General features: G+C 42.7%; 1 protein-coding gene across 1 annotated transcript in view; it reads left to right on the top strand.

Moving 5' to 3' along the window:
- DNER (delta/notch like EGF repeat containing) overlaps positions 1-17,725 on the top strand; it is a 382,962-nt gene that overhangs the window by 132,019 nt on the left and 233,218 nt on the right. The window contains exon 2 of the mRNA XM_018058657.1: positions 15,794-16,096. Coding sequence (XP_017914146.1) covers positions 15,794-16,096 — 303 coding nt within the window. The remainder of the gene's footprint in view (positions 1-15,793; positions 16,097-17,725) is intronic.

Raw genomic sequence — 17,725 nt, forward strand, 5'->3', positions numbered from 1 at the left:
CCTCCGTTTAAAGTTCACCTTTGAATTAAACTATATTCTATATTATCTAAAATTGTTAAGTGATTTTAGCCAGAGAAGGGTCTACCCATCAGTTTAATCTGATATAATAAAAGTCCTGAGTAATGAAAATTCCATCAATTAAGCTTTTATTTTCTGTGTGCCTGTATTACATATGCTGGGAAAATCACGGTGTCTATAATCTTTATGCAGTAACTTAATTCACATGGCCCAACTTGGAAAGCATTAGTAAATGTGATTGGTTTCATCAACATACTAAAACAGTTCAGGAGATGCTCTGTGCTCCAAAATGAGTTTGCTGAAAAACCTTAATTCTCATGGTTATGCCTACTGACTGTTTTTCCAGTTTGGTTTTTCTACCCTTCTAATTTCATAACTTAATTGGAAATGCTAAATATTTGTGTTTTTAAAGCGATCATTTGTATGAATTGAGTGTCTTTGAAACTACAGCACGTCTGTCGTATTGCTTGTGTAGACATGACTACACAGGTGTCAGCTATCTACTGATTTAAGGTTTATCTTGTCATGATTGAGAAAACTGCTCTGTGTCTTAAAGACAATGCCCTGAAATGCACTTTGAACGTTCTCCCTTCTGTTTCCAGGTAAAAACAGTCCCGTGTTCACAGGGCTGCACAGTTAAGGTGGTGGCGGCTTTCTATCCTTGTTCTCCGCTCCTGCCCTCATAGCTCAGTCAGTAAAGAATCTGCCTGCAATGCAGGAAACCTGGGTTCGATTCCTGGGTCAGGAAGATCCTCTGGAGAAGGAAATGGCAAGCCACTGTATTTTCGCCTGGAGAATCCCACAGACAGAGGAGCCTGGTGGGCTACAGTACATGGGGTCACAAGAGTTGGACACAACTTAGTGAATAAACCGCCGCCACCCCTCCTGCCCTAACTCCCAGGTTGCAGACACTCTAATCTCTATTTGTCACTTTCCTCTTCTCTGGGTGTCACAACTCATGGCTGTTTCTGGTTGACAGGGCTTCCATGGATGACCTCATTCACTCTCAGCCTGTTCTATCCCTTTATTAGCTTTCTTTCATCTTTCATGTTTAAGACCTCTCAGCTTCCTCAAGGAAAAAAAAAATTGGCCTGGTAGTAGATGTTAGCCAATCAGAGAGCTCCTTTCCAACCATGTCCTAGGATGACTAATGTGAGCATGCATGCTCTTTGCGGGTATTTGGCTTTTGTGGACTTAAAAACAATTGCTAATGGATATCTAGGGATGTCCCTTGGACTGCAAGGGGATCAAACCAATCAGTCCTAAAGGAAATCAACCCTGAATGTTCATTGGAAGGACTGATGCTAAGTTCCGACACTTTGACCGTCTGTGCAAAGAGCTGTCTCTTTGGAAGACTCTGATGCTGGGAAGGGTTGAAGACAAAAGGAGAAAGGGATTCAGAGGATGAGATGGTTAGATAACATCACTGACTCAATGGACATGAATTTTAGCAAGCTCTGGGAGATAGTGGAGGACAGGGGAGCCTGGTGTGCTGCAGCCTGTGGGGTCACAAAGAGTCAGACACAACATAGCGGCTGAACGACAATCTAGGCCTTGCTGTTGGTGGCTTGAATTTCATCTTTTTTTCCCTTCCTAGCTTTCTAAGGAGGTAAAGCTTCTTAGCTTCACTAAGAAGTGAAGATCTCTGTATGAAGGCTGCTCATTCTAGAAGGCTTTTGTGTATGTGTCAAGTCGCTTCAGTCATGTCCCACTCTTTGCGACCCCATGGGCTGTAGCCTGCCAGGCTCCTCTATTCATGAGATTCTCCAGGCAAGAATACCAGAGTGGGTTGCCGTTTCCTCCTCCAGGGCATCTTCCCTATCCAGGAATTGAACCTGAGTCTCTTATGTCTTCGGCATTGGCAGGCAGGTTGTTTATCACTAGCGCCACTTAAGGCTTACCTCCAGGTGAATGAAGTTGGACAACAGACTTGAGATTTAGCCTCAGAGCCACTGACCCTTGTCCTCATCTCTGGAGCAGATGGCTGTTAAAATCACAGCAGCTATTTCCACTTAAGCTTAGAAAAACTGAAAACAGAGCAGAGGGAATTTTTGTGCCTGCAGAGAGAAAATCACACATCAGCGTAGTCAGGAGGCCACGCAGGTAGACACGCGTACAGAGCACTTTAGAGCTTAGAGCGAGAGCCAGGGTGACCCCGGTTTCACAGCAGGAGTAAGTTCTGCCCCAAGTTTTCTTAAGGATCCTGGGCTCTCAAGCCTGGCAGATTGCGTGAAGAATGGTCCAAATGAAAGCAAGGTCCTCTCCGTTTCAATAGATATTTAGGGAGTACCCACTATGTGCCTCGTTTTGCAGCTCCTTGCTACCCCACAGAAGTGTCATTTGTCATTTACACCTAATTTAAATAATAAAGAAATCAACACATGTTAATATTTGGAGACTACTTTGGGGCCCCCAACAAATGTAAAAGGATCTTTTTTTTTCAACTCTAAATAGACCTTTAATGACTGGGGTGTGGTTGGACCAAAAAGGTTGAATGGTTTAGGGCACTGGAACGCTCTTTTGAAAGAGGGAGACTGACTCGAGTCCCCAGTCTGGTATAATACATGTCATTGTCTTCCCAAAGTTTCCAGGATGGCAACTAAACCCATTGGAATAACAGAGGCTGCTGTATTTGGGCTCTTGCTGACTTCCCTGAGGCTTCTGCATGGCTGCTGTGTGGCTGGAGCATCTTCACGGAATCCGTGTGCTGCTCCGTCATCTAGGAGGAAAGGCAAGAAGGAACATTGAGTTTACTTTTGGGCAAAGGCAGGCTGGTGCCATCATCTTTGCCAGCAGCTTCTGGGATCTTTCAGGAAGGGGAATGCTCAGTTCAGGTCAGTCGCTCTTTGCAACCCCATGGACTGCAGCATGGCAGGCTTCCCTGTCCATCACCAACTCTCAGAGCTTGCTCAAACTTATGTGCATTGAGTCGGTGATGCCATCTAACCATGTCATGAATGCTGCGTGCAGGAAATTCTCAAAATAGGAGTGCAGTTCCTAAAACTCATGCAATGTTGCAAATCAGCTCACTTTAATTAAAAAGGCAGAAAAGGCAAAAAAAAAAAAAAAATGAGGAGTTCAGCTGACACTGCTCTCGGCAGGATGGTGTTTACTAGGGTCTCTTCCGAGGGCAGTTACCTGTCCATCTCAGGAAACACTGAGGGTGTGTGTCTCAGGTTGTAACATTGGTTAGAAAGTTGGCGGGTGGCAAAGATATTTCTGATGACAATTTAAAAAGGGGATGTAAACAAAATGTGCTTCTTTCACTTGATGGGTGGGAAATGTCAACCAGAAAGGTGTAGTCCCACACACTTGTAGAGAGTTCCACCCTTGACTTTAATGAATTAGTTCCTCTCAGGATAAAAGTCAGCTTCCCCCATATCCTCTCACTGCCAGTGTGACCTGTTTAGGTTATATCCTCGAGGCCCTGCACCTTGGTTCTCTGCTGTGGGCACGTCACATGCTATGTTCTCTCTGAATTTGTCTGGGTAGGACAGCTCCATTTGTTTGTGTTCTTGGGGTTTAGACTTTGCTCTTCTGTGCATTCCAGAAACTCGGTCAGCTTGTGGTTCATCCAGCAGACACATCCCTAGAAGTTTTCCTGGGGGCTGTTTGCCAGAATAAATGCCAATGAAAATCGGAAGTGTCATAGTTCGTCACCCTGCCTGGACAGGTTGCAGAATCCTATTGGTTCCACACTTCTGGGCATGCCTTCAGGCGTCTCACATTTTATGTGTGCCGAATTGGGTGTTGAAGAGACCATGAACCCAGGCCTCTGGGCAGGCGTCTTCTCTCTCTAAGCTGGGTGGGCTCAATTCACATTCTTGTTAAGGTCTGATGAGCTGGGTTTGTGGTCTGTTTAACCGGAAGCCCTTCACAGCTGACTGGAGCCAGATCCCCTCTCTCCCACGGTGTCCTGAGTGTCTTCCATCCTCTTCCTGACTCACTGGAAGGTGACCTCTGACCCCTCGAGCTGCCCAAATTGCCCTTGTCATGTGGCCAGTGTCAAATTCAGGATCCACTATCCAGTAATCATGTTACCCTCCCCTCGTGGCCTCTGGTTGTCAGCCATACTCTCCTGAAATTCAGTCACTGACCTGATGAGATAAAATAAGAGGCTCTGGAATATGGGAAAGTGAAAGTGAAAGTCGCTCAGTCATCTCTGACTCTTTGCAACTCCATGGACTCTACAGTCCATGGAATTCCCCAGGCCAGACTACTGGAGTGGATAGCCTTTCCCTTCTCCAGGGTATGTGGGAAAGAGTTACAATTTGGAGTCGCTCAGTCTTGGGTTCAAATACAATTTGGAGTCGCTCAGTCTTGGGTTCAAATCTCGGCTCTGACACCTACTATGTGTGATTTTGGACCAGCTGCTTAACTGTTCTAAGCCTTAGCTCCCCAGATAAAACGAGGATGGGATCTGTTTCATTGTTAAGAGCAAATGAATTGAGACATACATGCTGCTAAGTCACTTCAGTCGTGTCCAACCCTGTGTGCCCCCATAGACGGCAGCCCACCAGGCTCCCTCGTCCCTGGGATTCTCCAGGCAAGAACACTGGAGTGGGTTGCCATTTCCTTCTCCAATGCATGAAAGTGAAAAGTGAAAGTGAAGTCGCTCAGTCATGCCTGACCCTCAGCGACCCCATGGACTGCAGCCTACCAGGCTCCTCCATCCATGGGATTTTCCAGGCAAGAGTACTGGAGTGGGGTGCCATTGCCTTATACATGAGTGCGTGCTAAGTTGCTTCAGTCATGTCTGACTCTTTGTGACCCTATGGACTGTAGCTCTCCAGGCTCTTCTGTCCGTGAGATTCTCCAGGCAAGAGTACTGAAGTTTGAACCTGCATCTCTCGTATCTTCTGCATTGGCAGGTGGGTTCTTTATCATTAGCTCTATCTGGGAAGCCTGAGACATACATGGGCCCTCAACAAATTTTAACTCTTTTGCTTGTAACCTCTTTTTCCCTTCTCCGTGCTCATGGTTTCCTATCTCCTTCAGCGGACTCTTCCCAACCTCTCTGAGGCTCCACCTCAATGACCATGCATGTATGCAGGATTCCCCTGTCCCCCTCCCCAATATTCTGGTAATTGGGAACATCAACTCATCCCTTCCCCATGAGCCCCAGATCTTACTGACAATCTCTTAAGGACACCCCTATTTGATGTCTCTTACACACCCAAATATCTTTCTTCCCTAAACCAAAAACCACAGCTCCCTGCTCCTTCATAAACTTGCTCTTCTTTCTGAAACCTGTATTTCAATGAGTGACCCTACCCTTTACCTGCTTGTCCAGGCCAGAATCCCAGGAGTTCCTCAACACAACCCCTTTCCTCTCTTACCTGTCACACGCAGTTAGCCTCCAATCCTATGGATTCTCCAGCTCGCCTTTACGTTTCCAACTATGCTGACCCAACCCTAGACATGACTCACATCCCTTCTCAACTGGCTGGTGATAGTGGTTTCCTGATACGTCCTTGTGTCTCCAGGTTTACCTCCTCAAGTACATCACCCCATTCTTACTAGAGGGATTTATCAAAAATATTTCATCTCCCCTATCCCTGCTTAAAACTCATGATCGATTTGCCTTCAGAACAAAAGGCCAGATGCTACCAACTGGTCATCATCCTTTTGAGCAAAATCTGCTTTTAAAACTCCTTGGCAGACCGGTGGTGTGTTCTCCAGTTATATAGAACCATCTGTAGTTCCCCCCTTACCCCACCCATTTACCACCTCAGGGACTTTGCACTTGTTCTTTCTGGCAGGAAGCACCATTCTTGTTCTTCTTTCCTTGGGTAGCTCCTCTTTAACCCTTGACACTTTACATGGGAAGACTTCTTAGAGTCCTGTAGTGAGTTCACTGCCCTATTCTCTGTTTTTCATAGCACACTGTCTGCGTATCTCATGCATGTATGTTTAGATTACAATCCCCTATCAACCTATCTGTCATCTATCCAGTTGCATGTATTTGTGTGTGTGTGTGTGTGTGTGTGTGTGTGTGTGTGTGTTAGTTGTTCGGTCCTGTCTGACTCTTTGTAACCTCATGGACTGTAGCCTGCCAGGTTCCTCTGTCCTTGGGATTCTCCAGGCAAGAATACTGGGATGGATTTCCATTTCCTTCTCCAAGGAATCTTCCTGACCCACAGATCAAACCTAGGTCTCCTACATTGCAGGAAGATTCTTTACCATCTGAGCCACCAGGGAAGCCTGTATGTATTTAATTAATTAATGTAACTTATTTAGAAATATTTTAGAAACTTTTTAAGTTAGAAAAATTTTAAATTGAAGTATAATTAATCTATGTTAGTTTCAGGTCACTTGCAATTTATCTTTGTATGTGTTGTGATGGAGGAGCTAAGCTTAATTTTTTCCCTCATATGGTTATCAATTTACTGAAAGGACTATATTTATCACACTATTCTAGTCCAGTAAGGAAGTGTTCATATGGTTATTCTGTTTCTTGATTCTCTGTTCTATTGTCCTAATTACTATAGCATTAAAGTTTCAGAGGAGGGAGACCAACCCCTCCTCCATTGTTCTTATTTAGGACTGTCTGGGCTATTTAGGGACATTTTACAGAAGAACAGAGAAATGCCGTTGTGATTTTTTTGGAGTTGCATTGAATCTGTAGGTCACTGGGGAAAATTGGAATCTTTGTAAAAATGAGTATTCTGGTCCCTAACTAGATTCTCCACTTATGTATACTGTCTTTAATTTCTCTAAATACTGCTTCACTATTTTATAGCTTTCTGTTGAGGCCATGTACTTCTTCAGGTTGATTTATTCCTAAGGGTTTAAAAAATATTGTAGACCACATTTTTAAGAAGTTTTTTTTTTATGTTTCTGATACATGGAGATGCAATTGTTCTTTCAAAAAAATTTTTTTTAATGTTGACCTTGTATCTAGCAAACCTGATGAAGTTCCATATTCTAATAACTTACCTGCATGCATAATCATGTAGTCTGCCCATTATAACACTTTTGTTCCTATTCAGTCTTTATAACTTCTTTTATTCTTGCTTCCTTGCACTGGCTAGGACCTTGAATGTAATGTTCAGTGGAGGTGGTGAAAGCAGATTCCTTCTTTTGGTCTCAACTTCAGAGAGAAACTTTACAACATTTCACTGATAACCATTATGTTCTGAAGGGTTTTTTTTTTTTTGGTGTTAATAGATACTCTTTATCAGAATAAAGAAGTTCTCCTCTATTCCTAGTTTTATAACTGTCTTCACTGTAAATGGATGTTGAATTTAATTAAACGATTTTCCCGCATTGGTTGAGATGATTATATGATCTTCATAAGCTATTTAATTCCCATTTTGCTGCAGGATCCTTTTGGTGAATAAGCAAGGAGGTAAAAGTTGACATAGTTCCTGTATTCATGACATTGTTGTTTTGTCAAAAGAGTTTTCTTGGAGGTCTGAGTGTCTCTGATGAGAGAGGGAACAAGAATATATGTGCTGGAATTGTTCTGTGAGTTTCTGATTTGAGAAAATGATCTCCAAATGGTTCAAAGAAAAACAAGACAAGAAGCATTTCACTGAGGCTGGTGTGCCTATGGCAGTAAATGCAGCCGAATGTTATCCTTTAGAATGTAGTTGAATAAGGACACCAAGCGACAGAGAGTTTGCCAAGTTTTTGAAGAAGAGTTATTTAATTTTGATATATCTGCAAGGAACAGGGATTAAAGATTCATCAGTATGAGTACTGACTGTGTGTGTTACCTGGACTACAGCAAAGGGACTGCAATTTCAAGGTAATTTCCCAAAGTATCAGGTCTTAAAGGGATTCCGTAGAAAAGTTGGAAAGTAATTAGATAGGTAGTGGTTTATTTTTAATGGACTCGTTTCATGTCAAAAGTCTGAATTCTGCTTGCAGTTTCCTTTCGGCTTACTTACAGATGTGACTCAACTTGCATGCCAAAACCAGGACAGGCTGATTTTAAGAAAGTGACTCTGAACTGGGGGAGTGGGGGGTGGGGGTAGAAATGGGCTACCCAGATCAGTCCAAGAATAATTTTTCAAGTAATTTCCTAATACAGAAATAAAGCAATATCAGAACACGTGGGAATTGTTTCCTTAGTGTATTTCACTAAGATATATGGGCTTCCCTGGTGGCTCAGTGGTAAAGAACCCACCTGCTAATGCAGGAGACTCAGGTTTGATCCCTGGATCAGGAAGATCTCCTGCAGAAGGGAATAGAAACCCACTCCAGTATTCTTACTGGGGAAATCCCATGGACAGAGGAGCCTGGTTGGCTACAGTCCATCAGGTAGCAAGAGTCAGACACGACTGAGCAACTGAGCACACACACACACACACACACACACACACACACACACACACACACGCAAAGATATATAGTTCTTGCTTCTTTAAAGTGAATGAGCATTTTTGTTATTTGGATTTGGTAAAAAAAATTCATGGGATGCATTTCTTGGCCAAGACTACTACTGGCATAAGCATTATAATGGTTTTTTTTTTCACACATTTTTACTCCTAGTGGATAAGCAGTTGGTGTTGGAATATAGTTGAGATCTTTATTGAAGAAAGTGGGAAAAATTCATTTTTAAGACAAAAATACTATGACAGTTGGACCCCAACAATGTTCGTTTGTCTTTCAGCATGAAGATGACATTTCTAACCAGTGCAATTTCTATTTTGGGTGGAGAAACATGATATGAAAAACTGAAAGGACGTGTGGGTGTAGCAGTGTGTACCTGTCTGTATGGCCGAGTCCCTTTTCTGTCCACCTGAAATTTTCACAACATTGTTAATCAGCTATTTTTGTTGTTGTTTAGTTGCTAAGTCATGTCTGACTCTTTTATGACCCCACGGACTGAGCCCACCAGGCTCCTCTGGCTACAGGTTTTCCCATGGAAGACTATTGGAATGGAATGCCATTTCCTTCTCCAGGGGATTTTCCCGACCCAGGGATTGAACCTGAGTCTCCTGCCCTGGCAGGTGGATTCTTTACCACTGAGCCACCAGGGAAGCCCTGTTAGTCAGCTATCCTCCAGTAAAAAATAAAAAGTAAAGGAAAAAAAAGGACATCTGATCCCTTTTCTACCTTAAGCTGTATTGTGAACGGTCCCTCTGTGATTGAATCTCATAGTGCACATGACTCTAGTAAAGGAGAAACAATTAGATGGAATTGCTAGCAACTTTATCATGGCCCTGTTCAAGTTTGTCTTCTTCTCTGAAGTCTTCCTAGAGGAGCCCACCTGTTTGTTTTCTTCCTTTTGTGAATCCTCAGATTCATCTTTTCTGGGTCAGGAATTGGCAAACTCCAGGCCCAGATAATAAATATTGTATAGACTTTGTGGGCTGGATTCTGCCGATGTTGTGCAAAAGCGGTAAAATATGAACAGATGGCCGTGGCCGTGTTCCAATAAAACTTTATTTACAGAAACAAACTGGCTCCAGCCTGTGGTTGTAATTTGCCCACCCCTGGTTTACACAGACAAATTCTGAATTTTGGTTTTTGGAATAGTGCTCCAGAATCAGCTGGAGAATGTTGAAAGATAAAGCTTTCTAGGCCTCGTCCTCAGTATTTCATTCACAGCTTGGGGCCAGGGAATCTGTATTTTATAATGTCCCTTAGAGGATTCTGCAGCTTAAATTCCTAAAACAACGGTCCCTTCTACTTTTAAAAGTTTGTTTTTGTACTTAAACAAAGAGTTGTTGTTGTTTAGTGGCTAAGTCATGTCTGACTCTTGCAACCCCATGGACTATATATATAGCCCACCAGGCTCCTCTGTCCATGGGATTTTCCAGGCAAGAATACTGGAGTGCATTGCCATTTCCTTCTCCAGGGGATCTTCCCAACCCAGGGATTGAACCTGTGTCTCCTGCATTGGCAGGCAGATTCTTTACCACTGAGCCACCTACCAATAAACAAACACATAATATTGTGTTTTGTGTTTAAAAATAATGTAAAAATGGCATGATTCTTTGCAAATCATTCTGAATATTGCTTATTTCTTTGTCCTTTTTACTGAGGCTTTTCTCTCTAATTGATGTCTAGGAATTTGTATTATAAAGGGTTTAGTCGTATGTAGTAGATTGTACATATTTTCCTGTATTGTTGCCTTTTGATTCCATTTATGGAGTCTCATGGATAGTCAAAGCATATTGATGGAATGAAATGCTTCAGTCTGTTCCTTTAAGACAGTAGTTCTCAGTTGGAGGTGGTTTTCCCCCAGAAGACAGTGGCAATTTCTGGAGATATTTTTGGGGTTCACAGCTGTCATTATTGGTGGGAGGGTCTTACTGGCATCTAGTAAGTAGAGATGAGAGATGCTGTCCAACATCCTACAATATACAGGCAGCCTCCACAGTAAGGAATTACCCAGCCCAAAGAGCCACTAGTGCAGAAGTTGAAAAATCCTGCTTTAAGGTTTTTGTTTTTGCTTCTTACTTATTAAGGCATCTCTTCTTCCAACAGTACTAACATCTGTATTGAAATCTGTATTAAAAGTTCCTTAATTGATTCTGCTGCTCAAATTACAAAAACTCTGGCCCATTTTACTTACAGAAATTCCCTCTCAGTTCTTTCCATTCTGTGCCTACCCTCCTGTCTAAGTGCACTGAGGCCACCGTGTCCCCCACCCACCCAGGTAACCTGCTTCAACTGCCCGGGCCACGTTGTGTGTTCCATCAGTGTTTGTAGGTTCTCCTCCTCAAACACCCTTTCCGTGGCCTGGATGACTCTGCTAACTGAGTGTGGGTATAAATGAGTGAGGGAGGTGACCCCAGGGTGCTCTGTGCTCCTATGGACCCTCTGAGAACAGCTGGAGCCGATCTGGACATGTCCCACCCCAGACCCTGGATGCTGGAGGGATGTGTGCCCAGGGAAGGCAAGGGACTTGCCCCAACCACTTGGCTACCTGTACACCAGGGTGATTGCCAGGACGCTGGGTGCTCAGCTGGCTCCATTTTCCACTAGAACATTCCTTTCTGCTGTGTCTTTTGTGAGAGCTGCCATTGCCATCTAAGAGACTGGCTCATTTCAGACTTGTAGTTATTAAGCCCATTCTCTCTTTCAGTCTTAGGAACTTAAAAAATAATGTCTTCATTAAAAAAAAAAAAATTTGCTTCTTCTTTTTTAAATGCATATGTTCCCTCCCTCTTGAACCTCCCACCTACCTCTTACCCCATCCCTACTCTAGGTTGTCACAGAGCACCAGGCTGAGCTCCCTGTGTTATACAGGAGCTTCTCATTAGTTATCTAGTTTACACATGATGATGTGTATATTTCAATGCTACTCTCTCAGTTTGTCCCACCCTCTCCTGCCCATGCTGTGTCCATAGGTCTGTTTTCTATGCCTACGGCTCTATTTCTTCCCATTTTTAGGTTCATTGGTACCATTTGATTTCATTTATATGTGTTAATATGGAATATTTGTTTTTCTCTCTCAGACTTCACTCAGGTTCTAGGTTCATCTACCTCACTAGAACCGTCAGTTTTAGCAACTTTAACTCAGTAAAACACAGGACCATAATGGTTGACACACATACCCGCAGGGCATTAGCTGAAAATAGACAGCTCAAGGCATGTCTCCGCTCACTTGTCTGACCCTTCTGTTGGACTGAGTTCTTTGCAGGCTGGAACTAGGCTTGCTTCATCCTCTTGACCTCTCTTCTAGGCATTACCTGGCACATCATAGAGGCTGGAGAAACATCACTTGAATTACTGACCGATGCATTGAGTTTTCTGTAAAAGCACAGGAGAAGTAGGAAGGAGGCCCATTTAGGCACTTTAGTGTCTAAACTGGTATGGAAGGATTGCCAGTGAGGTGCTTATGTGACTCCCAGGCACCCCTCTGCCCCCGCCCTCATCACCAAGTAACACAGACGAAGAGGTTCATATGCAGCACTTTGCAGCGACTCTGGTAGCTTTGATGTTCTTGTATTGAATGATTCTGTAAGTGGGCCTTTTTTACACCTGTTTTAAGTTTGACCTTTTATCCTTCTGTTCGTATGCTGCAGAGGGCACTGGAATTGCCAAAAATATGGGCAGCAGACAATTTAAGGAAAGAAAGCAGGTCACTGCTAAAGCATCACATGAGACTGTCTTCATATCACCCGGGGCTGGCAGGCACCTTCTCTCTGGCCTGGCCTCCACCTTACCCTGTCTACACCCCAGAAGTGCTCTTGATTGTAGCATCAATTATCTGACATAGGTGAAGAGTTGAAATAAAATGTGAATAGTGTTAGATTAGTTCCATGATGTGAAAGAATTTGGCTTAAAGAGATGAATTAATCAGATGAAAAGAGCATACAGTATTTAATATATGAGCTTGTTGTTTACTGTAAGCAGGAAACCATTAACCCGTGAGCTTTCTCTTTACTCTTTCTGCTGATATGACAACGTCTTTATCCTTTTTCCCCATTGTTAGAAACCAGAAGCTATCACCTGTTAAATTTTGAGTATTCCCAAAGTCAGGTCTGTTAATTATGATATCTTGGCAGTTTGGTTACTTTCTGCTTATGGTTCACATGTAATGGATTCAAGGGCAGTAGTGACATCTATAATAGGACTTTTTCCCTGTGAGATAAAATACACATACAAACTTAAAAACAAAAACAAAAACAAAAAACGCTGAATAGGCTGTGTACAGAAAAACAGGACTTACAATAAATATTTATGATGCCAAGATTTTGCTTAAAGGTTCATGATTGCACTTTATCTTATATTTGTTGTTAGGCAATTGACTTTTTAAAGTGAAACTAGTCTGAAGTGTTAGAGGATAGAAGAGCAGGTAGTTGGCATTGTTATTGAAGCCACTAGCAGAAAGCCCAAGAAGTAGCATGAATATGACACAATTATTTTAAAGAAGGGGTCAGTGACCTCCCAGGGCAATTAACACTCCGCTTTGTCTTCAGCGCGTATGTGTGCGTGGGTGCACCATCATAGGATTCACTGTTTTGAGTCTCTTTAGAAATCTATACAATTAATAGTTTAATTTTTAGCTTCTGTCCTCTTTTCTTTACTAAGAGCATTTCTCCTGGCCTTCTACATTGTTGTTGTAGAATCACTAGGTTGTGTCCCACTCTTTACCCCATGGACTGCAGCATGCCAGGCTTCCTTGTCTTTCACTGTCTCCCAGAGTTTGATCAAACTCATGTCCATCGAGTTGGTGATGCCATCCAATCATCTCATCCTCTGTCGTCCCCTTCTTCTCCTGCCTTCAATCTTTCCCAGCATCAGGATCTTTTCCAATGAGTCGGCGCTTCGCATCAGGTGGCCAAAGTATTGGAGCTTTAGCTTCAGCATCAGTCCTTCCAGGGAATATTCAGACCTTCTACATAAGTCAATCCTTACTGAATCTTATATGCTATTCTTGCTTTCCTCTCATCTATGAGGCCCAGACAGCAGCACTTAGATGGTATTGTTTATCCTCAGCATGTTTTTCTTTCAGCTCTTTATTCCCTCACCTGGTGGAGCTGCCTCCTGGGTCTGGTGAACTTGGGGGTCTGCGCTTCCCACCCAGCTCTCCCCACGCTCACACTGCCCACGACGGGACGGCTGTATGCAGTGACCCACCCAGACAGTCTCTGGGGACTGGTGGTCTCCAGCAGTGGGCTGTGACGATGGGACAGAAGCCCTGGGGCCGCTCTGACCATCAGACAGGTGGTCTTTGTCTTAGTGATGTCATTCCCTAAGCTGCACCATGGAGGTTTGCACTTCCAGAACCGATTTCTTTGTAGTGATCTCTACAATTTTTAAAATGATTTAAACATATGTCTGTGTTTTTAGGCATGTGTTAAAAGTCTTAATTTGTGATGAGGTCAACCTCTGACCTTGCTTTGAGAGTTGGTGTCAGAAACCTGGTTTACATGCCCCCTTTATCCCAGAGAATTAAATTCCTCCTCCTTCTTGAGATGATACCCACTCCAGGAAGCCTTCCTAAAAATAAATCCAAAGCACAGGCACATATCAGGACTAAAGGAGCAATTCAGTCTGTCCCTCATCACCCATTGCTTTTCAGAAACCAAGTCATCTGTCTGCTTTTATCTTTTCAATGCTTTTTAAAAGGAAACCCCACCACATTTTCTGTTTTTGTCAACATGCTGGGAACAGAGCTGTGAACACGGCAGATAAATCCAGGCACTGTGGGAGAAAAAAAGGGATTACTTTAGATTTTCCAGTGAGGGAAGGCTTCTTGGAAGAGGTAACGGTTGAGCAGAGAACTTTGTGAAAGAGGGTAGTTGCCGTTGTTCAGTCGCCAAGTCGTATCCGACTCTGCAAAATGAAGCAAAAAAGCATGAAAAGTCTGAGAGAAAGCATTTCAGGTGTGGGCCCAGCAGGTGCAAAGACCCTGGGGTGGGGATGACCTTGATAATCCAAGGACAGAAAGAAGGTGGAGGGGTTGAGTGTAAAGGAGGAGGATAGTGTGGGGGAAGAGACGGCATCAGGAGTGGGGAGGGACCAGATTAGGGGGGGCTTTGTCTTCCCTGGAAGGAGTCTGGATTTTACTTTGAGTTGATAAAAACTGTAAATATGTTAAAATATTTACACTTTAAATATTTTCTTCAGATACCCACCTGTCTACTTGTATCTGAGATTTTGTGAAGCTTTTTCCAAGTGAGAGCACAGAATTAACAGTGTGGTATTTTGGGAGCTGTTTTATTCAGTCCAAAATCCCTTAATCGTCCTAAAGGAGTTTGCTGGAAATTGTGTGACGAGGGTAATTAGCAGAGCGAGTAGCTGTTTTTCCAGGCAGAATTCTATCCATGTGTGTTAAAGCATGAACTCATTTCAGCAGGAGAAGTCGAAGGTCCTGTTTTTCGGCAGTCTCTTATTCACTCAGTTCTGTCCTATTATCAGCCCTGGGAAGCCAGGGGTACATCAGATAGGAGTCTAATTTTCTGTTATCATAGAAGCAAATAATAATGGAATTAGCTCGGTGAACATGCCTCAACCCTTGGGCTGTCTGGAGAGAAGCACTGTTATGTCGTTTCATTTCATATTGTTTTTGTAACATCTGTAAGTGATAACAAAGCCAATTCAAAGGTCAGCAAGGAACTCAGGGATAAACACTTTTCTTAGAACAGGAGCATAATTTAAAGATATGTAGTTAAATTTTTATCTTCCATTTGCAGCCGGGTCACATATCTCTGTAATCACCCTTTCAAATAATGAGGTTAGAAACTTTCATCAAACTCTGCTTAACAGAAGTCACCGCCATGCTTCCTTCTAACCTGCAGTTGTCATGCCAGCTCATCAGGTTGGAAGCCTTTAATTAAATATCACCTTAAAAAAGAATTGTTCATCAGGTAGGAAATTGGAAGACATAGGTAAGTGCAACTGTAGAGGCGATAAACTGGGCAGTCATTTCTCATAAGGAGACCTTACAATGGTTCAGGATGTGAAAGAAGAGATTTCAATTTAGATTCCTGTATCCGTTGACCCGCAGCTAAAAAGATCGAAGTTTGTATATTCCTAACGAGTCTCTGGTTTAACTATTTTCGCCTTAGAAAACTTCTCTAAATAAGTATTCCTGAAATCAGCTTTATTTAGGGCCTTGGATTAGGGGAGGCTCTTTTTCACTAACTACATAGTTCTTTGTTAGACATCTGTTATCTGCGGAAGGGTTAGTGTTGTGATGACCTTGGGAGATGCCCCCCACCCCTCAACAGCACGAAATGTTAAATAGTCCACAGGAATAACATTTCTTTTAGACCAGCAGCTCTGAGTCACGGAACTCATTTCCCAGCAAAGGCACCACATTCCTTATGAAGGAATAATTGACCCATTTATGGTCTCGTTTCAGCTTGTTGCGGATCCTTGCGCCAGCCACCCCTGTCACCATGGCAACTGCAGCAGCAGCGGCAGCGGCGATGGCTACCTCTGCATTTGCAATGAAGGCTACGAAGGTCCAAACTGTGAACAGGCACTTTCCAGCGTCCCCGCCTCTGGCTGGACCGAGTCCACAGCACCCAGGCAGCTTCAGCCTGTCCCTGCCACCCAGGAGCCCGAGATAATGCTCCCACGCTCTCAGGCAACCATCACCCTGCCGACGTGGCAGCCGAAAACGGGCCAGAAAGTTGTAGAAATGAAATGGGATCAAGTGGAGGTGAGAACGTTAAGTGAACATGTTTTTATGTAAGAAACCAGTATGGTTAAAATCATTCCAGTGGTTCTAATATTAGCAATAAAAATCAAAAGCCTTGAAGTTACACATTGAACAAAAGATGCCATACTTTTTTCCTGTCTGCCTTTCCGTGTAGGAAATCTCTCTTGGTTATGTAAATACGACATGCCAATTATGATTGTTTTATGAGCATAAGAAGAAAAAACAAGGAAGAAAATGAATGAAATTATTTTCTGAAATGATATTCACATACCTTTATGTGAGATAATCTTAGATTTGGGACAGGCAGCTCAATGAAGAGTATTATCAATGAACATATTATAGACTCTCAATTACTGACCTAATTTTCCTCCATGGAATTTTATGCCTCAGTTTTAGTTTGTTATTGTTTAGATTCTGTTGTTGGTTACTTGCAGCAGTTCAGTGGGATTTAGAAAAAAACATATTATTGATTTTTAAAGTATTTTGGCAGTACATTTAAGAGTGAAATTTCCAAGTTTGATTCATTTTGGCAACAGCAGATTCTGTTCATTGAGTCTTGTCTGGTCTGAGTTTGGCTTATTGTACCTTCAAGCCCATCAGAAGTCTCGCGCTGAGGATTTTCCAGCAGACCTTTAAAAGTTAACATAAAATATAAGTTTGCTAGCTAGAAGAATTGAAGTTGGACAAATGGAAATCGTGGGTTTGAGTTAACATTGATAAAGTGCAATTCCATTCCATATAGTATTCCTTATCAGTATAGACCTGTGGTTGTATGTTATGACAGGCTTTTAGCTTACCTGAAAAAAAAATGCCCACATAGATCTTTGTATAGCATTTTTAGAGCCAAAGAATATGTCCAGAAATTCTGATTATGGTTATAAAAGAGTAAGGCAGCATTTCTTGTTTTATGATCCTAGGTAATTCTAACCAATTAACCCACTTTTTTTTCATTGCCACACAATTTGTGAAGGCCCATTCAGGCTGAAGGGCAGTGTTTTTATGCTGCCTAAAAAACTGAGAACTTGTCCTGATTTCAAACTTACAATCAAGGCTTTGAAGTTAGGACTTTAATACCTCTTTGCTGAATGACACACTTCTTGAATTTGAACTAGGTTTGGTCCTATGTTTATCAAGGAACTGTCCCTTAAAGAAAATTTCTCCTCAGCCAACAATTAAAATCTCCCCAGCCAACCATGCTCTCCTGCGATTGGTAAATGTGAAAAAGAAATGCCTCACCTTCCTATCATGCTGTTATCTCTTAGGCCATTCGATAAGCAAGTTACGAGTGCCAGAGGAACACGTGAACGTATTTCTGGACAATAAGTTGTGCATGCTGGGAATGGGGTGAAAGTGCTGAGCATATTTCTTTATTGCCCTCTGTTAATTCAGTGATGACAAATGCTTTTAATATCCTTTTATGCCAACTCTCAGGGGATGAGCACAGGTCATAGCACGAGGAGTAAACGAATGAACGGGTCAGAAGCCCGTCACTGGATACAGCTCAAGTATTAGCAATATGCTTCCTGATGAGCACAATTCCCCCCTCGAGCTCCTTTTCTTAAATGCACGTCAGTATAATGCTTTCCGGAACACGTCACTTAAAAATGAAGGTCTGGTCCATAGGGGACA

Source organism: Capra hircus, chromosome 2 (genome assembly GCF_001704415.2).
Source record: "Capra hircus breed San Clemente chromosome 2, ASM170441v1, whole genome shotgun sequence".
NCBI classification, from domain to species: Eukaryota; Metazoa; Chordata; class Mammalia; order Artiodactyla; family Bovidae; genus Capra; species Capra hircus.